The sequence below is a fragment of the Parasteatoda tepidariorum genome, chromosome 5, assembly GCF_982258835.1.
Source record: "Parasteatoda tepidariorum strain Cologne lab strain chromosome 5, Ptep-v5.0, whole genome shotgun sequence".
NCBI classification, from domain to species: Eukaryota; Metazoa; Arthropoda; class Arachnida; order Araneae; family Theridiidae; genus Parasteatoda; species Parasteatoda tepidariorum.
In genome coordinates this window covers 61400841-61427145 of record NC_141759.1, presented here as the reverse complement: position 1 = coordinate 61427145, position 26305 = coordinate 61400841, and the positions used below count along the sequence as shown (strand labels likewise).

The 26305-nt window shown below is 27.7% G+C and overlaps 1 protein-coding gene across 4 annotated transcripts; it reads right to left on the bottom strand.

The window, feature by feature from the left end:
* Window positions 1–961: 961 nt before the first annotated feature.
* Nf-YA (nuclear factor Y-box A) lies at window positions 962–26191 on the bottom strand. 4 transcript variants are annotated; one of them, XR_015433739.1, is made up of 11 exons: window positions 25845–26191; window positions 23867–24059; window positions 21131–21238; window positions 18444–18497; window positions 17108–17219; window positions 14993–15129; window positions 12712–12888; window positions 10945–11145; window positions 9667–9762; window positions 6564–6635; window positions 3336–3436 (listed from the first exon to the last, which is right to left on the bottom strand). XR_015433739.1 is itself a non-coding variant. In XM_043049956.3 (10 exons), the coding sequence occupies exons 2-10, from the start codon at window positions 24038–24040 to the stop codon at window positions 3389–3391; spliced, it is 1083 nt and encodes a 360-aa protein (XP_042905890.1). In that variant the 5' UTR covers window positions 24041–24059; window positions 25845–26191; the 3' UTR covers window positions 962–3388. The 4 variants fall into 4 exon arrangements, 3 of the variants coding, with proteins under 3 accessions (XP_042905890.1, XP_042905891.1, XP_042905892.1); XM_043049956.3 differs by lacking the exon at window positions 9667–9762 and having other exon boundaries at window positions 962–3436; XM_043049957.3 differs by lacking the exon at window positions 9667–9762 and having other exon boundaries at window positions 962–3436; window positions 25642–26151.
* Window positions 26192–26305: the final 114 nt, after the last annotated feature.

Sequence of the window (26305 nt, the reverse complement as noted above, 5' to 3'; positions counted from 1 at the left end):
GTATGTAACTTAACCATTTTGAAGTTATTAAAACAGCAAATGTGTTATATTTACTTTTATGATGAGCTTTACAATTATTTCCAGCCAAAACTGATGTTAGGAATTAACTTTACATAATATTACTAAACAATCTGATGAAAAACATACACTAATTTTAAAGTAACCAAAAGTTGAATAGAAATTTAAAAAAACAACAACAGTATATTAAGTTGCAATGTTAACTGAGAAAAATGATTATTAAAATCTAAGTTTGAATTTTATTTTAAGAGACATTAATAACAAAAATAATGAAATTTGTCAATTTTGAAGGTCAGTGTGGGTTTTCCACTTCAGTACCTTAGAACTCCCCCCCCCCTCAAAAAAGCACTATCTCTTCCTTGTGCAGTATTCCCCTTGTCCACACTCTATTCTTTTCTTTTAGAACGTCACTCTTCTCATGGAGTATCATTCTAAACAAAAGGCAGTATATATTAATGAAATGTATTAATAAAAGGACATGCTTTCTTCTTCTTGCCCCTCTCACACACATCCCTTCTTGTCTCTTTAAAATGCTTTACTCTCGGTGCACGGTCTAATTCCAGGTGATAAAAGAACAACTTTTTGCTTTAAAACATTGAACTGAAAATTTAAGTACTTTTAAGGGCCCTTATTTTCCAAAATAAAAGTTAAGCAGTTTTTAAGGACTGTGGGAAGCCTGAAAGGGGACTCTAACCCACGATTCATATACCACTGTGGTTGGTGCAAGCCTGGGATTCGAACCCGGTTCATCTCATTGGAAGGCGAACGCTCTATCCACTGAGCCACCTAGGCTTTCTCTTCAATTATACTCGTAGTAGAGAAGTGTAAGCCATTAAAAAAAAATTACCTGCCTGTCCAATTTTTTTTTATTTTTTTTTTTATAATGTTGTCAGATTAGTCTGGATGTAATGTACACATAGTTTTATTGTCAATAATGAACAAATTTTTAAAACAATTTTATTTACAAGGAGATTATATTACAAATGGTGTTTCTTTTTCTCATTATATTTTGCAGTTACCAATGCTCTGCTTTAAAGAAAAATATTTACAAAAAAAAACTTCTATCGTTTAGCTATTAACACATTCTAACATGAAAAGATACACATTTTTAAACTTTTCACATATAATTCATACAAAATATATTACAAATACCATTAACTTTTAGACAAATGCTTAAAATTAAAGAATGTCAAAATTTTTTTTATTTTGCACTGTTCAGCATGTCGATCATTAAACAACTCTCTATTAAACAGTTAAAACTATCAATTAGTTAAGAAAATCTTAGAAGTTTGTGTTTATGAAACAGTTGAAATTCAAAAGACACTGGAAAAACCATTTGTTCACTAAAAACTGAAATAAACTAGCCCATAATAATTGAAGAGACACTTTCAGTTCCTAGGCCTAGTGTGCACATTTAGATATAAGGTGTTAAAAACACTTTTTTTGTTCGTAATTTATTAATGGTTCCCCAAACCTCGGTATTTTATAGATAAGTACCAAAACTCGTTTGATTTGAACACCTTTAAGTTATAAGATAAAACCCATAAAAAATGATATCAAAAACTGAAAGAGTCTCTTCAATTATTATAGGGTAGTGCATGAACAATTTAGCAATAAGCTTCATTTTTTTGTTGTTCTTTTAAAACGTTACTAAAAACATTATAACTTCAAATGGGCACACATTTATTACTTTAATTTTCACCAATACATAGATTTAAAAAAAAAAAAAGGCACTGGAATTTAATTTATACATACTTTCCTTTTTAAAGGGGAAAAAAACAACTTTCCACAATTATAGTTACAGCTTTTATTTCAATACTATATACTAAAAGGAAAAGCATGAACAGAAGTAATTTGTCAAAGTTTTAAAATTAGGCAAGTAACACATAAATAAAATTGTATAAATCAAGCTTTAAGCACAGAGAGAAGATTTTCAAATTTTCGATGAGCAGCCGCCAGAAAATATTAGTAACACAAAAAGATTATTTTCAAAAATTACACAGAAATTAATGCACTGTCTTTAAATGTTCAATCATACAAGCTGACAAATGTGGTTATTAAAGTTAGAAACGTGCAACTTTTAGTATTAAATTGGCTTGATTAAAGCGTATTAATCGAGATTTTTGTCTTATTAACAGCAACTATTTTACAGAGAAACAAAATCTTCGTAAGTTACCATAGAAAATACCTAATATTAGGAAAACTATTTTACAATTTACAAGTTATAAATGTTCATGTTTAAGAATTGTAATGTCTTTAAGCACATTGAAAACTGTGAAAATTCTTCTGTTTTCAAGATATTACCAAAAAAATATATATATTTCTTAAACGTCAATACAAGCACATCGGATTTTAGAAAACATGAATCCATTTGAAAAATTAAAATGAAATATTATATTAAGTAGTTAAGTAAACTATCTCGAAGAAATTTATATATTACATCAATTAAGGACTTTATTGATGCCATAGTTTACTTTAGATTCAGAATAAAACAAACACTATTTCTTTGGACAATAAAATATATATAAAATTTCCAATCTTTCAATAAATAAAAAAAATACATAGCTGCCAACTTGAGAGAAAAAATGCCGAACATTGCGCAAAATATTTCACATATGTAAGGATTTTTTTAAAAAATAACTGCAATAAGGAAATATTATGTACACATAAATAAAGTCTATTACATTAAATACAAATTTAAAGCCACTTAAGTATATTCTGTTCATTATATTTTCAAACGCATCATGTTATCACAGTTAAAACACAATTTAAGAAACAAAAAAAACTTAAGTCTCATTTTATTTAGTAATTTTACCTGCTTTAAATTCTCGCCTAAACAATAAAAATATTCAACAACAATAAAAATATTCCTAAACAATAAAATTTTTTAGGTAATTTTCTAAAAGTAAATTCTTGATTTAAACCAGAAGATTTGCAGAAAATTGACTAAATCCAGTAGAGTTGGCAGCTATGCATTACAATCTAAGTTACATAAAAAAGTTTTAATTTAAAATAAACACTCAGAAAAAAATCATCAGAAGATTTATCAACCCCATTCAAAAACCATAATTGAAAAATTTATTGCCATGAAAAGTGATAATACACCTAAAACGTGTATCATAATTTCTCACTATTGTATAGTTATATATCACTGCAATTCACTCAAACATGGAATGATATGCAACAGTTACGAGATTTTTAAACTAGTATGAAATTGCATACTAAATCAGTTCAAGTTCTTTACATCAACGACATTACAAAAAAAAAAAAAAATTTATTCGTCAAATAAATTAGTTCCTATCTTTCACCTTGAAGACCGAAATTACACTTTTGGTTGTCATATGTTAAAAAGTCAATGTGACATGCACAATCAATTTGATTCTTCTGGAAGTAGGTTAGCAGCAATTATTCTGGCATTCTAGGAGAAACAAAGCAATTGTTTTATTCAGTATTATTTCAGAACAAAATAAAACAATAAATTTTTAATAATAAATAATCTTAGTTTGTAAATCATTAGAAAATTTATGCAATAAGTTATAATTTATATAAACGCATTTAAAGCTAAACGCTTTCTCACATTTTATTATTCACATCTTTATTTTTATAAAGTTATGCATTAATTAAAATTTTATAGTTTTCTCTTTACTAACTGTGAGAACCATATTAATCTCTCTACCTACCTAATCATAATTACTCAGGTTCCTTTTTTCTAAGACATAACATATTATTTGACTTGTTTGCAGGATTTTGCCTATTTTTTTATTTTATTCAGGAGCACTTTAATTTTGTGTCACTTGGATTTTCATTCTCTGATTATAATGGTTAAATAAAGTTTAATTTGCTCTTCTTAAATCCTCTGCCTGTCTGTCCTGATCGGCCAACTTATGTTTTGAAGCCGACATGATGTGATACCCGAGAGAAATGAGTACAGGTTCAATAAAATGCAAGTTATTTAAAATATATAAATTTATGGTCATCAATGTGAAAGTTTTCACGTTTGCAAATATGAAAAATAGCAGTAGTTCATATTTACTAAAGTGATTCTTCCAGAAGAAAGTGGTACAGCAATAAATTAAAAATTTATTAGGATCGGTGCTTTTCGAAATTGATTTGTAGTGAAAAATATGATTATTTTTATCAGTGAAATCTTGTGACTAAAGAAAGCGTCAAATTTGATTTCAATTTACTTTGGGGGAATGAAAGTGGTATTAAATTTGATTTATTGTTTTTTAATTTTTTGAAACAACTTTTACCAGTGTTTATATTGATAATTAATGATTTTATTTATTTTGATATATACATTTGTTCCAATAGTAATAAATTATTGAAATATGTTCTGATCCTAAAAGTAATAGGTGTTTAAATAACAATAATATTTATTGACTTTGATAAAAAATGCTACTAAATTTCTTTCTCTTTTTTTATATATTGAGCTTATTCACATTGTTAAACAGATTTCTTCATTTTTACAAATAATCTGCATCTTACAAATCATTTGAAAATAACTTTAAAATTTATTACAATTATTGACATTTTTTTCCCTTAGGAAATTGATAATTTTGATTAGTATAAAAAAGTTTGAAGAAATCGCCTATTTTATTGCTGATATGTTACAATTTGCATAATTTTTTGATTGTATGGGTAAAATTTAAATTTTTCCTACTTCTAAATATAATATTTAATTATTGAAATTTATTTTTAATGCCCAAGTAGAGGTAAAAATTATAAATTAAATATGGAAGAGTCCTATAATGTAATAACAGATTCAAATAATTTGGTAAGATTTATTTGAATTTGTTTATTTTTTTGCCCAAGTAGAGGTAAGAAATTTATTTTTAATGCCCAAGTAGAGGTAAAAATTATAAATTAAATATGGAAGAGTCCTATAATGTAATAACAGATTCAAATAATTTGGTAAGTGAATTGAGTACTAGTTCTCAAAATTTAAATCTAGATAAACCGGAAGAAAAACCCAGACATATTAATATTTGAGCCGGACATTGGTGTTCAGTTCACAGCTTCTAATTAAATGAAAGATTGCTAGATTTTAAACTAAATGAAGAGTGGAAAATTAATAATTTTCCAAAAATCATAAAAGGCTCAGCTTTAAAATTATTTATAAATAACCGTTTAAATCGTGATTCTTTTCAGGAAATAGTCAAAACTTTTCAAAAGCATTATTTTTCACCTCCATTTCGCTTTAATGATTCTCAAAATGTAAAACTTTTTAGCCCAGCAAAAGACCCACACTTATTTTACCAAAAAGATAGAGTTATGTCGAAAATTAAATTTAAGTAATGAGCATATTATTTATTTACATTATGAGGGTTTGTCAATATGATTGCCCCCACAAATTAGGTTTAACGTTTGGTTCTATAGGAGCACAAAACCCTAATTGAATGGCTCACAATAGTTTCCAAAATTATTCATGGTATTTCTACTTTCTTATCCCAAAATAAAAATAATCGAAGTGATAGAACCAAAATATAGTGGATATAGATAGACAACAATTTCAAGGCTGGACACTTAGACGGCCATTCATTAATAACTTAGCTCAAATTATTATGATAATAATAATTTACGCCAAAATTAACCTTTTCCCTGGCCAAGTCAAAATTGCAATCAACTTTGTAACAATTGTAACAAACTTAATAAAAATAAACAACAAACAAGTCATTTTGCCCAAGCTTTCCAGGAGCGACCTCCTAAGTCATGTAAATATTGTGATAAGCTAAGAATCACCAATGCCTATCATTGGGACCAAAATTGTTTAAACAAACAAAATTTCTTTACTGCTGAGAATCAAATCCAGCATAAACAAAAAAGAAAACAATGAAAATGACAAACACCTGATTGTGACTAATAAAACTATCATGTTAAATGTCCAAAAAGAAAAAACTTTATAAATGTAAAGCAAACAAAAGGTAATTTGCAACTTAACCAAACTTGCACTTTAAATTTAAAAATGGGAAATGTAGCTAGGTCAGTTGAATTTTATATTTTAAATAATGATTTACTTTATGCGATTTTGGGTTTAAAAGTTTGTATTAGATTTCAACAAGTAATTGATTGTATTAAACAGGTTGTAATGCAAAATCAGAAAAAAATGATAACTTTTTCTGATTATAAAAAAGCAACTCGTTTTTGTACATTTCTCCTGAAATCCTGGTTAATGACTGCAATAGTGAAATTGATAAATAAAAATAAAAGATCAAACTCTTCAATTTGCTAGTAGCACGCTACTATAGAATTTTTTTTTTACGATATTACAATTGTGTTACAATTTTTATCACCTGTACAAAAGTGTGTTTTTTATATTCATATTACTTTTATACATTGATTGTTAAGATTAAAAATTTTATTCTTTTCATGTTAATTGTGCTTCTAACATAGGAAAGTATTGCAAATAGATCCCTGTGCCTGTCTGTCTTGTAATATTTCATAGGTTTCTTTTTTTTATATTTAAATTGCAACCAAAATGAGAAATACAAGTAATATAAGTCATAGTAAAAAAAAAGTACAAAAAGGCGTACCTTTGCACTTACCTTAATTTTTTTTCCACTTTCAGATGCATCCCAGATTTCAACTTTCACAACTTCGCCAGCTTTATAATTCCACTAATCAACAAATGAAAAAAGAATATGCTTCATTAAAAAGCCATAATAAATCATGCAAAATGAAAATTTAATTCACTAAGTGTTACAGTCTCTAGATATATAGTTTTTTTTTTATTGAGTAAACATTTTATTAGGCATGGCAGTACTCATGGAACTTTTAACTAAACAAAACTAATTCTTCTGTAGTACTTTTCAATACATAGTAAAGTTTTGAATTTCCACTAATTTCTCCTTCAATAGTAAGAAGTTTGCTAATAATACTTTTTGAAGACACAGCAGGGACACAACAAAACTAAGACACGTCCCATACTAACTAGAGAATTTCCAGTTAAGTAAATTATTTTTGTTTGCAAGAAATACTTTCCATTCCAGGAAGATATTGATCATTGACACATTTAACAATTTTACTATCACCAAGACCTTTTGTTTTTGCTAAGGTCAGCATGAATTGGAATATAAAAGAATCAGAAGAGTTAAAATGCCAGAATAGCATAAATAATGAATCTACAATCTTCTGTTATAGGTAAAATTTGGGTAAGGGTTGCACCTAATGTATCTACATAATAAAAGCAACAGGCAAAGTAAAACTTTTTCGCAAATGAAATATATATATATATATATTATCAGGGTTAATTCTAGTCTTTTTTTTTAATATTTTGTGTTTCATAAAGACATTAAAAATTTTTATTTCTAGATACAGTTTTAACCAATATCGTATTAAAAGTATCGGATTTTAAAAGCTATGAGGAAATCAATAGTAATAACTGCATAAGAAAAATAGAATGAAAATTTCTACAGAAAAGCAATCTAAATTTCTTTCCAAAGGAAGACTCTTTTTGCAAAAATTCGGTAACGTTCTGCGACAATGTCGCCACGGGCCACATTTTAGAATTAGAGCAATTATTAGTGTTTTTGAAAGAACACTTTTCGTAATTTTTTTTTTTGTACAGGGCCAGTTTTAACACTAAACTATTTTGAGAGGGGTTCGATAATGCACTCAAATTGCCCTGAATATGTCACTTGATTATAATTAGATAACTTATTTCTAGAATGACTAAAATAAACTCAAAGAGCCAAACACATAAGAATAATGTTACATTGATATGAAAAGTTTTAAAAATAGACTCACATAGAGAAGCAACCAAATAAAACTTTGTAGTCAACTTCTTAAAAGAATTAGTAAAAATTATTAAAGATGCAATGTTTTCTCAAATGTAGCTCTCAATTAATCAATATTGTTCCTTTTAAAACTAGCTACTTGATAACATGTATTTGGAAATAACAATACCATAGTTTTACACAGTCATCATTAAATCTAAACATGCATAACAAAAGAAATTTTTCTTCTTCCAGCTATCACAACACTAACAACTTATTTATGCACTTGAAGCTAGATTGTAAATAGAATTCGTTTTATATTTTCCGACTTGGAACAGGCTGGTCTCAACAGATGGTAGAATGACTAACTGTGCCATTATAGAATTTATCAATGACCACAAACTTTACAATTTTCCCATATTTAGAACAAAATGTTATCTTCTTGGAAGTAAGACTGTGGCACTAAGAGAAAACACATTATTTTTCTTTAACCGAATGAAGCAGATATGGTAAAAATGTTTCATTTGAGAGAGATGAAGAAGAAACAGTTTGATGGAAGTGCAGAGTTCATTTATGCAAAAACACCCAGTTTGGAGCTACCATCATAATGCATTTCTTTAGGAGACCAATCACATCTTAGCAACTTAAAAGCTAATTCATTGAAATAAATTTGTAAAACCACTTTCTTGATGATTGTTTACTGAATTCTAAAAACTGATTTAATTAACAAATTTTTTTACATATGAAAATAGATATTCTGCAATATTACAGAAACAGCATTTCTGGAAATCAAATGATTTTAAACAGCGTAATATGTTTATGGACAGATTCTATTCAAGCAAAGTGATTTAGTATGTAGTGCAGTTTAAATTTCTTGCATAAATTCAAAAAGTCTAAAGAAATGTAACACTGTTCTTTTGCTGATAAAACACAACGTAAAGCAGCCATTAATTTTACTTACATTCGAACCTCCATTATCTAAAGTAGTTGGGACTGAACCTAAGCTATTTTCATCTTTATAACCATCAATTGTTATTTGATAAACCATGGAGAAAAAAAGAAGCTTTATCCTTACAATTGTCTTTATACAAAGTTAAAGCAATTATAACCACACAATTAATCTCTACACTTTAAAATATTTATAAAGTAAATTTTAAAATACTCCATACAATATGCCGTTTACAGTAATTTAGAATGGAAGATCTGTCTCCAACAAATTATTTTTTCATTTTTCTGTAGCTTAGCACTTAATAATTGAAACTTGAAATAATAGCTTAATGAATTTACTTATTTATTAAAGTTAACACCGTAACAATTATTTAAGTCTTTATTTTAAAATATATATATATATTTCCCCAAATGGCAGGCACTGATCATTATTCTTCGCCTTAGAAGATGCAAGAACTGTTACTCATTTCACGTTACCCAGTGGGCACCTGTGAACCAAAGTCATAGAGGCAAGCAACATTACCCACTTTTAAAATATTTATAAAGATATATTTTACCATGCTCTATAAAAGCACGCCTCATACAGTAATTTGAAGAAAAAGTTTTTTTGTTCCACACAAATTGTTTTTTCTATTTCATTGGTGCTTAGCTTCATATCCAAATTTTGGGTTAAATTAAAATTTATCTTTAATTTAAAATCTTCAGTTGTTGAATGGATTGTAATTTACTTTTATAATTAATCAAAGCTGTTGAAAAAAAAATCTGAAAAAATATTTAAAACCACACATTTGGTAGGTCATTTTTAATACAAACTATATAAACATAAGATGCAGGAAAAACTAAAACTTTGGAAATGAATGAAAAAATTAACTCGTGTTAAAAGAGGTTTAGATAGTTGAGGTTGTACTGTATTTAGGAATCAAAGTAGGGTTTTATAGATGGGGGCAGACAAACATACAACATTTAAAAATTAGCATAATCTTACATTTCAAATAAGTTTTTATTTTCAGATGGTAAAGGATGTCAGTCTTTATGTTGGTAGAATTGTCAGATCTTCCGATTCTCCTTTCTGGTGGAAGTTCTGAAAAACAAATTGCGATATGGATACGTCCCAATCATGGAACAATGACAGTTTGTGTCTTTTTGCTTAAAAAGTTCCGTATACTCTAAGTGGGAATGAAACCAGAATTGCATATTTTCTATTATTCTAAGCATAACCAGAGAAAAAATGGACAGAATACATTTTCACTAACAGAAAATTTTATCTGCTACCCAGGGAATTGCAATAAATTTTATGATTTCAAAATCAAAACATTAATTTATACTGAACAAATTCTTTAGATGAAATATTTATAAGACTAGTCCCCCCCCCCAAGGAATGAGAACACTCAAAATTTATAATTTTAGTTTAACATTGGAAGGGTAAGCACCAATACCTTGAATTGTGTATTTCTCTTTATATGCATAAATCCCTTATCCGTACCTTCATTTAAGAAACTACTTTTTTTTCTAATGTTAATCATTCATTATAAATTACAGATAGAATTAAAATTAAGATATTTTTTTTAAAAAATCATAATTTCACTTTTTTACAAATGTTGAATGGTTTAGGATAAAAAGAAATAAATACAATTTTCTAAAGTTTATGAAATATAGATTTGTAATAGATGCCTGAAAGTAACGGATCAGTTTCAGAAATAGATGACCATTTTTTAAAAATATATCTCAATATCTGATTTTGTACCTCAATCATTTGCTCGATGGAATTAACATATATTTAAAACTTACCTTTAAAACCTTAATATTTAATGTTAATTCAGAAAATCTGATTAATACATCAAAAGTTGTTCCAGTTATATTTTTCATAAAGAGTACTGTACTTTACATAAACTAAATTATGCACTGATTTAATAAAAACGAATAAAAAAAAAGAGGTTTTAAAATAAGTATAAATTTTTCAAAAAGTATCAACGATTTTTATACAAATTGGGTTTGAAAGAAGGTTGAATATCAATTTTAAAATGATAATGAGTAACATTTTAACAAGCTTACAGAAAAATAAACAGTCTAGGAGCCAGCATCTTATGATTCCTCTAGAATGAAAAGCAGCATAATAACTTTTTTTATTGAATTTTACAAAGGAAGTTTTCTGCCACCTTCAGTTTTCAAAGGTTCTCTCTGGCTACTGCACGCTTGGGATTTACAGACACTTGAATTAAGCTATATATAAGCACATGCAATTAAATTACTAAGTTATACTCACATCTAATCCTGATAAATCTGACATGCCATTCCCTCCACCAAGTCCATCAGAATCTGTGTTAGTTTGAGAATCTTGGGAGAGTTTAGAGTGGTGATGATGGTGCATTAACATTTCTTCTTTGGAAGATCCAGAATGAAACCGTCCGCCTTCTCCTCTGACTCTGTTCATAGCATGACGATGTCTGGATTCATGTAAATATTTCTAAACGCAAAACAACTTATGCAGTCAACACAGTATTACAAGACTATGTAAAACAAGTATATTAAATATTACTATGTCAAATATAACAAGCAGTTATTTTTTATAATAAATAACTTTCATTAATTAAGAGTAAAACCAATTTAATGAACAAGCTGAAGTAACCACAATTTAAACTGAAATTTATATTTAAAAAAAAAGTTATTCAAAAATCTACTTATTTTCATTTAAAAATAAAAATCGATTCATCAGGAATTCAATCTATCAGAACTTTCAGTAAATTTTATAAAAACTATGCAAATTTTTTAAAATTCTTTTGCACTTAGTATTAAATTTATTCTCTAAACCTGCAGCTCCCTAACAGTGTTCCTTGGAAGAGTTCTCGGGGTTCTGCGGGTTAGCATTTAAAACCAGTTGCTGATAACCAATGGAGTTTTGAAACTACCGATTATATTCAAATATTACCCACAATTCATTTAATTTCTCGGTTGTCATTTAGAAATTATTGTAAGTGAAAACCAATGAAATAGAAATGGAATTTTTTAAAAAGAAAATATAATATTTCCAATTGAAATATATTGAATAAATTATGAAAAGAGCAAGCATTTATAAAATATTGCATAGTATTTCCTATTATGCTTTTTAATCCCTAATTTTTTAATAAAAAGAATGTTTCCTTAATAACCATTTTCAACATTTATAGCAATTCTTTTAAGTTTTTATTTTGAAGTAAACCATAATTTGGGTTATTCTATTCATTTTCAGCTTATGCATATATACAAAAAATAAATCCATAACTTGACTAGAGATAACACAAGGACTGCAAATATAACTGCCGTACATAAAAATCAATTTCAGATTATTAATGATAAAAGGATGACTGCTGTTCTGCACTTACGTATGAGTGGTAAATATTTAGAAGAAAAAAATGAAAGAAATGGCGTTAAAATACTTTCTTATTGGCAGATACAGTTTTAATGTTCCATTTATTTTAGACTGCTTACCTTCATCAGTAATGGCTATCATTCTTTCTATTGGTTACCATTTTTTCTATTTTATAGTACATTAAAGATGAAATGCATCTTCAAAACTTGCAAGATCTTTCAACACAATATTTTTGTGAGTTAAAATGTTATTTTTTGTCATTTACCATCATTGTGTTGATGATAAATTAGAAAAAAATAACATTAAAAAGATTTTAATAAATTTAATGTTGACAAATAATGTTTTCCCAGATTTTGGAAAACACACACACATTATCAAATTTTTGGAAGCACACAATTTCTATAAATATTTTAAAATTAATACTAGGTTACTAATTTATAAAATTTGTATAAATTCATAATGATCTAATCATTAGGTAGGTAAGATAATGAATTTATGCAACAAATTTTAAAATTGAAACATATTTAATCATTATTCTGAAACAAATACCCTTCATTATTTAATATTAGTACTAATAACTGCATATAAAGCAATGGAAAAGATAAAAAGCATTGCAAACAATAATGAAGTTAACATTTATAGCAAAATGTTTTTTTTTGTCAGCTATTATAATAATTTAATTACCCTTCTTTCTTTAGGTATACGACCTTCAGCTTCTAGTTTAGCCCTGGCTTGCCTTCTTTTTAAAATTCGATGATATTGCTTTGCATTGACATAAAGTGGTTCTTCTTCTAACAGTTCAGCACCGGGTAATGGTATTCGTTGAACAGTGTTAATTCCAGCAGCATTAGGCACAACTTGCTAACATAATAAAAAAAAAGTTCCATAACATGCTTTACAATAACTCTAATTTTGCAATGTTATAATAAAACATTGTTAGAGTTAACTTTTAATAAATGCTTTTAAAACTAAATCAATAAAGAATTACTAATTATGTTTTCTTCTAGTTCTTAAGTACATAGGTAGAGCAAGTGTTTGATATGTGGCAGTTTTAACTATGGGCAAAACTGTCGTATTGAAAATCTAAAAAAATGCATTTAAGTATTTGCACAAATAATATTTTTCGTATTTTAAATAGAGCATCATGTGTAGTGTTTTAGACAATCTATCATCCGTCGAAAAAAGAAAAACTTAAATAATAATTTTTTTTTATGGCAGACATTAATAAATATTTAAGTTATTTTAAAATAATTTTTTTTAAATAATATTTAAAAAAATATTTGAAGTTGTTTATCAATTCATTATTTTTTGTTACTTTAATTGCCTTTTAGTATGCAGGGGTCTGTCTAGGTTTTTCTGACAGGTACCTATTTTGTGAAAATTTAGACGTAATTTGTGAAAAATTAAAAATTATATTAAAAAATCAACACAAAAATATGGATTTATCGTTTCTTAAGGGACACAAAAATGAAATTTTAAGAAAAAGTATTTTGTGAAACTACCGTTTTTCCAAAATTGAATTTGTGAAACTACCGTTTTTCCTAAAGTTGAATTTGTGAAGGTACCGCTAAACGGTAGTAAATTCGGCCTGGACAGACCCCTGGTATGCCTTCAATTATTTTTATAAACTACAAATTTTTCTTTTATTTTGAAAATTAGAGATACTAATTACTTTTTGAAATACATACACAAATAGTATAAGAGGGTAATTTAAAAATTGTTGATGATAAAATTCAGTTATGATATATTGCACTTTTTGATCAATTTTTATGGTGTTACATATGTATTTGGGCAAAGAAAAATTTTGATCTGACTTTAAAAATCTCAAAATAAAATTATTGAATACGAAATAATACAAACCAGAAAAAATTTATATTAATGATTTTTCCTAAAATTACGTTTTATAATATTTTGATCTGATAGTTGATTTAACTTTATTTAAAACATCTAGTAATTTCTTATTATAAAGAGTGCATCTATTGAAAAGGGCTCGGTAGACTTAGGCACTCAGCATAAGGCCTTAAAAAATGAATAATTGTTTTTACCATAGCATTTATTTTCTAAATGCATTTGGAAATAAGATCTGATGCTTTTTTGTCTGCAGCTTTTTAAAATTTCATTAAAGTTCTGCTTCATCCGGCTTCAAGGATTGAACACCTTCATCATAGTTTGAGCTAATTTGTTTTGTTTTTTTAATTATTATTCTTAGAAATTAATCATTAATTAGTGATTTGAAGCTGCAAACTTCACAAAGGAGCTACAATCCCAGCTGAGTTTCTGGTTAAGATTGTAATATGGTGTACTTAATTGATACTAGTGAGGGGTCTGCCCAGGCTTAATTTACTACCATTTAGCAGTACCTTTACAAATTCAACTTTAGGAAAAACGCTAGTTTCACAAATTCAACTTTACGAAAATTGATAGTTTCACAAAATTTTTATTTTTGTATCCCTTAAGAAACGATAAATTCATATTTTTACTATATTTTTCTGTTGAATTTTCAATATAATTTTTCACAAATTATGTCTAAATTTTCACAAAATAGGTACCGCTCAGAAAAACCTAGACTTCAGCAGTCTACATTAATCAGTCTTTAAAATCAAAAATATAATTTTGATATATAGAAAAACTGTATTCATATTTCTGGTAATGTTAGCTTAGCACTCTACAATAATTTGCAAGCTAAAAAGTGTCCGTATATATCTAATTTTATTTCAAAACTTGACTTAAAGGCGAAATATAATTTGATAAGATGCTTTTTAAATTGCAAATTATATTTCAAGTTGCGTGCAAAATTGGAAAGTAAGTTTTAACATTACACAACAGCCCTAAAAAGCAGATATGAAATTAGTGCTATACTTTTAGTTAAAAAAAAGTATAAAACCCATCACAATAGATTTAAAATTAAACAAAAAAGTTGTCAATAAGATGAAATTAAAAAAAAAAAAAAAAAAAAAGTATTTACCATCACAATATTGCCCTGAGGAACATTAGAAGGAATTGTAATTGTTTGGGGAGTTGGACTAGCAGCAGTTGTGGTTGCAGTTTGAACAACTTGTGGAGCAGGAGCAGCTACAGAAACAGATGGTATCTGTATAATACCTAAAAAGGAGAAAGTTAGTTTATTTTCATTTTAAAAGGAAATAAACATATAACAGGTTGAACATAGTGCACATCTTTTTGTAATTGATTTATTGCTAACTAGAAAAACAAAGCTAATAAAATTTAAAAAAAGATTTTATCTTAACATATACTCATGATGTACGGATTTATCAAAGAATTTTTCTTTAAGCCATTTGTAAACTATATAATTTCTTTCAAAATGAATGAACTATTTTTTATATTTAATCCAATTTGATTAAACCTTTTTTTTCCCAATAGAATTTAAAATTTTATATTTTATTTTATAACCGCCCGTGAAAGGCCAATCCAAATTAGGGTTTACGGCTACTACTTCTGGATCAAGTATTGGGAGAAATTTGAATTGCATGGAGAAGAAAACCACGATAACACCCGACTGCAAGGGGAGTTAGCACTGTGGTCGGTGCAAACCGGGTGAGGAATTTGCATCAGCCAGCCATTGCTGGGATTCGAACCCAGTTCACCCCCATTTTCCAATTTTTTTTTTTTTATAACCGCTGTTGAACAGTCGACCCAATTTTGGGTTTTCGACTACTAATGTTCAACTCCATAGTTTTGTAATTTTGAACAAATGTAGAAGACAAGGAAACTCCTGGATCAGTACCCCCAGAGGTATGATTTGTTATGGGAACATGGAGGACTTTGTGACTCGTCAGATTTAACATGCATCAGTCACTATTTACTACACGGGGAGTATTCGGCCGACGAGGATCGAACCCACGACCTCTTGGACATGGGCCCAGTGTCCTACCAACCAGACTATCATGCCCCCCATTTTACAAAATAATAATAAGCCTTGTTTTAAGGTCGTTAATGTTACACTAAAACTATGATGAAAAAGGTTGATGGCAATACTTAGGGATTGATCCTTGATGATCAGAATACAACACTGACGCATATCTACACAACAATTTTTTTTTATAAATTAAATATACAATTTAAATTAGTACTTGTTAGAATATTTCAAAATACAATCTCAACCAACTGAGCATTTGCAACAGCTTGAGACAATTTTTCTCACTTTAATAAAAGTATTTTAACTGGTTAAGCAATGAGAAAGATGTGTACCGTGGAAAACTTCCAACATGAAGCTTGCTAAAACACGAAACTCTTGATCAAATAAAAGTATAGAATACCTTAATTAATATTAGTAACTTTCGGAAGAAAAAAGAAAGAAAGAGGACATTATAGCAAATGTAAAAATATAGATATGTAAAATGAATGGTAATTATGAAAATCCTAATGTAAAACAAAACTTAAATTCATATCACTCGAATCAAGCTAAAACGCGACTCATGCATTTCATATTCTCCTTTAGTTTATCATATCATGTGCACAAGTTTAATTTGAAATAAACTGAACTCAGTTTAACATGAGTGATAATTGACAAAAGATACATCTAGTTATATTATTTCACTAACAGATCAGAACAATTTTTATTTCATTGATGCGAATAATGCAAAAGCAAAACTCAAGCATTTCATATTCGCCTTTAGTTCATCATTTCTTACACACAAGATAAAATTTGTAACACACTCATAACATTACAGCTATATCCTTAATAAACTTTATAAAAATATATATTTAGAATGTATTAACATAATACAGCACAAATTTTGAATTTCAAGCTGAATTCAAAAGGTACAACAGCTGGAAAGGACATACTGTGATGCATGAAGGGATATTGGGCTCCAATGCATATTATGAAAAGAATAAAATTAATCTTTGCATACTTTCAAGAAAAGTATACATAAAAATGAAAAGAAATTATAAAAAAAAATGGTGTATTTAAAACAAGTTTTTTGTTTCAATTGTATATCAACTACAAAAGAAAAAATATATTTTAATGACGTTTTTTCTAATTACATTATTTAACAACTGGAACATTTTGAGAAACATTTTTTGTACAGGTAAGAAATATAATGAATTAAACAATTACCTCCTTGAGTTTGCATGAAGTTTGTTCCATCAATTGTAACAGGCTGGTAAACAAGAGTTTGTCCATCTGAAGTTTGAAGAATCTGGCTTTGTCCAGGTTGTTGTATAATTATCTGGAATAAAAAAAATTTAGAACTCTACTTAAAGCCTATCTGCACAAATCACCAAACTGAATGTCTGGTGTTTTAGCACTCTTTAGAGTAGAAACTTCTTTTTATTTAAAGGCAATTAATTGATTCTGAATCTGCTCAAGATACTATGTGTCGCATGAACATAATTACAGGCAAGGTTGTCTCATCTGCTAAGAAGGAAAAAAAAAAATGAATACCTAATTTAGTTAAATGAAGTTCTCTAATAGTCTCCTGGTTTTGATTCAATCATGTCTATAACCACTTTTTGTTTTGTTCTTTTAGAGAAAATGCTTTTCAGTTTGGATTGAATAAGTCCATATGTAGAAAATGTGCATTTAATGCTGCAAGCTGGCTGGTTTAAGTTCTGTATTATTTTTCTAATTACAAGTATGACTAATAAGAAAATGTCGTTAAACACCATTTCATTTTGAGTTTACTGAGTAAGCGTAGTTGGCGTTTTTCTAAAAGGACTACATTTTAAAGAGTTTTAAATTAAATTAACTTATTGAAATTTCAAAATTTTTTTTAGGCTACTCTTACATAAATAAAAAAAGATATGAAGCCGCATAGTTTTATTATCTTTAAGATATACTATATATTTGCTTTTTCTACCAAACTAAATCCTCCCCTCTAAAAATAAATCCTAATTATTATAAAAAAAAATAAAAAATCCACCTGAATTAAGCTCTAAAAAACTTTTTTTAGCCTTAATTACAGGGCTGCCAACTACTTTGCTTTTGGCAAAATATTTTATAGAGAGTAGGATAATTAAAAATCTCATTTGAAATCCTCATCACAAGAGATCTGGAACAAAGTTGAGTTTCTTATAAACCTTTGAATCATTTTCATGAAGCAGTGTTAAAAATAACCTTAATTTAAATTTACAAAATTATAAATAATACATTAAATCAAAACATTAACTACCACAAGAAGAGACTTCTCAAAAAGCATAGAAAGTTGCCATGGTAATATAGTACCATAGTAGCCAAAGTAATAACTTTATAATCTTTAACTACAATAAAACACAAACAAAGCACATGCATAAAGGACATTTTTTAAGATCTTTAAACTTAAAGCATTCTTCTAAACATAAAACATTTAATAAAATTTTAAACACAAAATAAATGAATTGCACCATAGATGCATATTTTTAAAATTCAGACAAAATTTATCTTTAAAAAATATAAATAAATAAAATCTGCTTACTTGCTGAGGTTGACCTTGTTGTCCAGATAACGAGCCAATGGGAATAACTTGAATCTGAAATTTAAAAATTTTGTTATTTTTTTCATCTAAAATTTAATATAACAAAATAGTATAAATTAGGCTGTGAAAATAAAGACAAAATAAAATATTGCGTAAGTGTTTAAATAATTACATATATTTAAGTATACATAAAAATCTGTAATTAGTTTATAATTCTTAAATGATTATCTTTAGGAAAAAATATTGATAAGAATTTTTATTTAGTTTGGCCATATTCAGGGCTTAATCCAGGGCGATTTTGGTACCGTTTTTCGGTACCTTCACAAAATTAAAAAAAAAAAAAAAAAACGGTACCTTCACAAAATTAAAAAAAAAAAATCGGTACCTTCACAAAAAAAATCAGTACTTCAACAAACTTTGAAAAAAAAAATGCATCTTCACGAAAATAAAAAAGAAAGTTAGAAGGAATTAAAGTGCTGAATAGTTTTCCGAGCGGTTCACGGAAAAGTGGATTCACAGTGAACGCCGTATGGTACGCCATCGGACGGCGTTCCGCGCAACCGCACTTGCTCGAAAACAGGCTTGATATGCTGACGTCACTTCTCCTAAATACGCCATTCAATCGGAGTGAGTGGTGAAGTTTTTATACTAGGCAACCGGCTAAATTGAGCCAGCGTGTAAACAACTCAACTCATTTTCCCAGACAAGTGTTCTTGTTATGATTTAGCGTAAAACGTGTTCTATTAGTATTTTTTAACAAGATTTATGAAAAGTTTTTATAATGAAGCGAGGAAGAAATTTAAGTGGAGCGGGTGGCTCACGGAATAGCGATTATTATATGAAGCGTTTACGCACGATCGATAGTATAGGAACGAAATCAATTAAAACATTTTTTCAGTCTGAAATAACTGAGGAGAAACCGTCACAACAGTCGCCGTCTGAAAAAACCGTGAGCAAAACAATTCAAGTTTTGTTACAAAAAAAAAAAAAAATTTCTTTTTTTTATTTTTGTTTTTAAAAATCAATACTTAATTTTCACAAAAATAAAAAAAAATTTCACAAAAATAATTTTTTTTCACAAAAATAGGTACTAGGATTGAAAACCTGGATTAAGCCCTGATATTACGAATAAATAACACATTGTAATTTAAAGTATCAAACTTTAAAGCTGCTGCAATTAAAAAAAATCTACATATTAATAAATCTCCAATTTCAAAATTCTTACAAACATCAGAAAAATTAAGATTAATCAAATTAAGATCAATTAAATTTGAAAATATTTACACTATCTTTTAAAGCAGTACTTTTATAAGTATAAAGAGCTGTATAGAAAATATAAAATGAAGAAGAAATTAACTATACATTTTGTTTGCATTAATATTTACATGGTATCTGCTACATTATAGATTTTCAAATTCATGACTTTCCATGACTAATCCCAAGAATTTTTCATGACTTAACAAAGTTACTATTTTCTCCGACAAAAACATAACAATAAATTTAAAAAAGCATTATAATAACATTAATTGAAATGATAGTTATAAATAAAACTGTTATACTTTGCATCTTCATATTTTTAGATTTTAAATTTAAAAAACTGAGTTAAGAAAGAGTTGAAGCAATAGCTGAAAAAAATAATACAAAAGCAAATAATTCCTTTTTTTCTGCAGAATTATATTCTAAAGATACTTTTCTTGCTTGTCAGAAAGGAAAGAAATACTCATGATTTTTCTGTTCTCATTTCTGAATAAAAAAAATTCGCCAATGACTGGCTTGCTTCTGCTAGAATTTGAAATTGATAAAATTAAAAAAATAAATAATAACAAAAATTCTGAAATCACAGAAGTTTAAAAGATAATTCGAGAAATGATGCTTTTTCTTTCATTTTTTGAAAGAACACCATGATTTTTAAAGAACATGATAAAACATTTTATATTTTAATAAAATATGACTGTGAGTGGGAATTTTGTTACAAACTCAGATATCCGGAACACCCTGAAATTAGGAGGGGGGTAAATTTTAATTGTAAAATTAGATTTTTTGGTTCGATTATTTTACCAAAAATCCATGACTTACCATGATTTTGTTAAAAAAATAGTTAAAATCATGACAAATTTTGTTCAATACCGAAATTCATGACTTTCCATGATTTCTCATGACTTTCCAGGTGCGCAGATACCCTGTATTTAATAATAAAGAAATTCAAACTTTATTTTCTACTCATTGTAAGACCACACAACAATTAAAAATAGTACAGCACAACTAAAAATAAAATTTGGTTTTAGCCAAGTAAATGAAATTTAAGGCTACTTAGACACAGATTTTTAAATCATGTAACTGAAAACAGGATGACAAACAACAATCAGTTTGGATATGTATTTCAGATGCTCAACGAAAGTGTCGATAAAACTAACTACTATCATTTAATGCTTGGCTTCAAACTTAATAATATTGGATTTTTATCTTTTTGAACAGTAATTAATTGTCAATTAATAGTAATCATAAAAATAAAGACAGTTTTACTAGTTTATTTTAAAATTTTACATTTAATGGCACTATTAGCAAAATGAAATCCCCCCTAAAAGAATCTTTTGACACAGCTATTGAAAGAGGTTTGCTTCATTTGCTCAAAGTTCTGCCGAAGCTTAAAACACGTAAGAAATTTCATAAGTGTTTTATTAACAGACCTGAGGGACCTGTTGTCCAGGTTGACTTTGGATTTGAATTGTGTGACCTTGAGGTAAACCTTGTACCATAATTGGTTGACCATTGGCTGCACTGGCAACTTGCAAGACCTAGGCAAAATAAATTAATGTATAATATTAGACAACACCAAATTAATAAGACTATAGGAAATTATTATTTATAAATTACTTCTTACACATTAAATGTCAGCTTTTACTTATTTAAAACCATGAAGCATTTTAAAATAACTAGCTAATAAAATTACTGGGTAAAATTTTTAATCTTGTCAATCGAAAGCCCTAACCCAAACGTAAAATACAGATTTAACTGTCTATGGACCTTGATTATAAAGAAGAATAAATAAATTGCAATTAGTCTTATATTGGTATACTTTTCTGAACAGCAAAATAGCTTTCTTTTTGTTATTAGTTAATAGCACACAGTTAAATTTTTGAAAATTAGTCTATTTGTGAAAAGGGTCAAATTTTTCTTCTTCTTTAAGGCACACATAAAATTATTATTTGATCAGGGTTACCACAGAAAAAAATGAACAAAATAGTTGCTTTAGTAGCCTAAAACATGAAAATAGTAGCCAAAAACTAGGAAAATAGTTGCCTAAATAAAAACAAAAATTCCTCAAAAATGTGACCAAAATTTTGTTAATGAGTTAATTGTCATATACCATGATATATATATATGAAAAGAGATTACTCAAATTCGAAATTCACGCATTGTGACATTGTATTAAATTTATTTATTTATTTTTTAAAAATCATGCGGAATTACGTAGCAATAATCATTGAAAAGGCAACCAAGAAATGAAATAGACTTACAATGGAGTCTGTGCAGATTGAACAAATTAAAAAGTGAAAACTCAAATTTGCAATTCAAAATTTTTTATTTTTTAAGAAAAAAAAAAGTTTAGTGTGTCCAGAAACTATCTTGTGGGGTGCAGATTTTCTACCCAATTTATGCTTTAAAAAAAAAACATCGCTAGGAGTACAGAAAAGTCTTCCAATAGTTTCCTTTTCCAGAAAATAGTTGATTTCTTAGCCTTCTTCTCAGGCAAAAAATGTTGCCATAGTCGCCTCATGTCAAAAATAGTCGCATTTTAGTCTTCTGTGGCAACCCTGTTTGATTGACATCGAAATTTACTTTTGATACACTATCAGCAATTTTTTAATGCTTAAGGCTTAACACATGAACTTTGTAAGGAAAAAAATATTGAAAGTTAACGAAGTAGCACAAAAGATAAGTAAAGGAGGATTTCCTTGTTGGTACCTGCGGCAGAAACTTACCCACAACCGAAAATAATAATAAAAAAACATTAAGGGAGGAAAATTGAAAGATATAATTTGCAAAAACATTCACACAAGTCATTATACACAAGAACCAGACTGTATAACTTAGCAAACAATTTATAGAAAAAGGCATCAACATGAGAATATCCCTAACAGATCCAATTATGCTTCACTTTGTATAAGTCATCAGCACTGCATATTAACAAGTAGAGGTCACATTTCATTAGCATAATTGATAATACAAAAAATGTAAACACCAAATGTGTTTTTTTGCTGCAGAATTATATTCAAAAGATGAATATCTCAAGCATCAGAGGGGAAAGAAATGCTCTCAATATTTCTATCCTCATTTTTTAAATAAATATTTTATAATGACTGGCTTCAGCAAAATTTCAAATGGATAATATAAAATATATATATATATATATTTCAAAATCACGAAAGTTTAAGGTACTTCACTTTAGATATGACTGTGAATGGAGATTTTGTTACAAATTTAGATCTATAGCATAATAATTATTTAATAAATATAGTACAGTTTCCCCCCTTTTTTTTATAAATTTGGTTGAATAAAATCTATTGAATATTTTTTATATATTATGCAAATTTCAAACAACGCATTCTAGTCTTCATTTTATTGCTCACAACGTGCACCGATTCCATCGTAAATATACATAGTGTTTCGATCATTTCCCCTCTGGCTATTATTGCTAAAAATTTTTTTTTATGACTCAGGTACTATTATTATTCTTGCGATTTTTTAAATTTTATTTTTAAAATGCTTTTACAGTAGGGAACCGATTATCCGGAACGATCAGGACCATCGTTATTTTTCTGGATAACTGATTCTGAGATAGAAAAATCCTAAAATCTTATAAGGGGAAAAAAACATTTTTTTTTTTAAAAAAAATGTATCGAATTTTGTTCCGGCTTTTTGGTTTTCCGGTTCACAGGTTCTGTACTGTATTATTACGGCACGCAAAGTTCGAATCCTGGATTCAAGAAATCGCTCCTTAAAACGCCCGATTCGCACCGTTTTCTAAAGAGTCTGATTCGCATGACTTTGTTGATCATGTTTTTTTTTTTTTTTTGGGAATTACTGCAACAGATTTTTAATTAGTTTTTTTAATTTTATTACAAATGTCATGATCATTTACAAAATACAACAAAGGGACCCCTTAAAAAAATATTGCCCATAATATAATAAAAATATTATATATTATATTAAAAAATATATATACAATTTATGTTATCCAAATGGAATTTTGTTTTATTAACTCAATGCTTTTGTCACTTTAAATTAGTAACATATATATTTGTTACTATTAAAAGTATTGAAGAAAGATATTAGTGCTAGAGAGGTTTGTCGCAGAAAGCCCTAACAAATTTTGCCACAGGGGTACTCATAAAAGTGAAATTTTTAGGAATTACATTCACCTGTGCTTGTGGCGAAAGTTGTGCAACTTGTGCACCAGAAACTTGCACAGCAGATTGTAAGCCTTGCATTACAGCAACTTGTTCATTGTTTCCTCCCCCACCTGCTACAGCAACTTGAGTGCCAGCCTGAGACACAACAGCTCCTCCACTTGAAGCTACTTGAAACTGCTCCATTTAATATAATATATGATTTCTAAAATATAAAACATAAGTTAAAAATATAATATATAGATTAACATGTAGTACTAAATCTCAATTGCATATGTAACCAGGAGTAGCAGCAACTTTTACTAAAAAAAGTGACTTTAAAAACTATTTTTAACAACAAAAAAAACTCCACAAAGGAAAAGCATAAGAAAGAATCTCGTGGGCAGTGCACTTTTGGATACAACACTAAAATTTAATGAGTTACAATTTACCATAAGTCAAGAGATCTTTATTCTCTTCTCATAAAAATTTTCCAGCAATTTATGTCTCATTTCCTTTTTGTAAAATAAGCATAAGTTAACATCTCAATTTTCAGCGCAATTTAGGTTAGGAGATCAAAATGTCAACTTATACTCTGCAAAAAACTATAGTTGGTATTTGCGTCACTTTATTTTAATTCAATTATGTATTTTTTGGAAGAAACAGAGGTATATTATAAAACATGAATAAATTTTAAATAACTTTTATCAAACTCAGGAGTTTAACATAATTTAACAGGAATTAAATCAAATTTAGAAGTTCAAATCAATAACACTGATTTGTCAATTAGTTCATGGTAATGAAATTAAATCGTGCCCAACGAAACAGAAAAAAAAAAATGAAGATTCTTTAAGGTTACGAATTTGTAATTACTTGTAAAGCACCTAAAAAATTCTTACATATTAGTAGTCATAATATTAAAAATTAGAAAATAAGCTTTTTTATAATTAATTTTTCAAACTAAATAAGTTTTTGGTGATATATAGGTTAATCAAGAATTTCTTACAAAAATTATTAAATATTATGAATAAAATGTAATGGAAAAGATGTAAGAACAAAACTTTTACAAGTTCAACCAGTGTAAATAATTAACAAAAAAAGTTAAGAAAGTGGAAAAGAACTTGATATCGAAGAGCAGGAACAGCTAATAAGTCTTACACAAAAAATTTTATTGCAATTTTTTTTATAAAAATATTTTCAAAAACATTATAAAAGTATTTTTTAAGCATTAAGCTGCAATAGATGTCATAAAATATTTCACATCTTTCAAAAAATGGTACTTACTTCTCTATTTTTTTCACTTTCATTTTTAGTCATAGTTAAAAAAAAAAAAACCTGAATTGCAAGTGAAAAACACATCAAATTTGAACAAAAATTCTGAAATTCTCCTAAATAGTTTATTAAAGCGAAATTATGACAGATCAAGTAATGAAACAGCTAATTAAATACATGAAGGAATAACTCAAATTTTTGCACTAGGAATTTCAAAGTGACAATTCACGTCATTTCCATTAAAAAATAGATATGAGAATTAAATTAGTATAATGTCACAAATAAAATAATATTGAGATAGTTTAATAAATTTTCTTAAGCAATTAAATGTATTTAATTTTTATTAATGCTTGAATTCAAGCGATCTTGATTTCAAGTAAATGCATAATGTTCATGACCTACTTAATTTTAAAAACATTTAAAACAATAAGTAATAGAATCATTTAGGGAAATAACAGAATCAAGAAAAATCAAAATAATATATCACAATAAATCATTCCTTTATTTAGTGGATTAATGGATCCACCAGTAATTACCCTGAGTGTAAACAATATATAGCATACATTGAAGTAAGCTGACGCCATTTTCGTAAAGCGTTCTTCCTGTAATTTATGATTATGTGTAATAATCATTTTGATTCAAATATTAATTAAAACCAAAGCTCGAGTCAAAACTCAAATTAAGCGGCCCGTTGGATAACTTTTCAGCGAACGAAATCAAAGACAGTATACGAACTTACATTGGCAGAAGAGCAGTGGTCCTTTCTTGATTGGCTATGGAAATCTACCACCAATGGACAACGAATCACCGGTCATAAAAACAAGTTAGCTTGGCCTTTATTGGAGCAGATTTTGTCCTTTAACAAATAGATTTGTTTCGCTTCTAATGAATAATTAGTGAACTAAATACAAGCAACGACTCATCCAAACAAAGATAATAAGTGGTTTATAAATTTATAGTATCACTTTCTTCAATTACATTTTCAAGAAACGCCACTTTAAATACGTAGAATATCACACAAAGATGAATTTCAGAATTAAAGATGTAAGGCAGCGTTTCACATAGAGAATAAACATTGCCATATTTGAGAATTAAACTTGCCATATTGAGACAAAAACTTGTCTCTCTCTATTAGAATTCAAAGTGTATAGATGGCGCTAAAATTTGTTTTGACCCCTCAACACAAGCCATATTTGCATG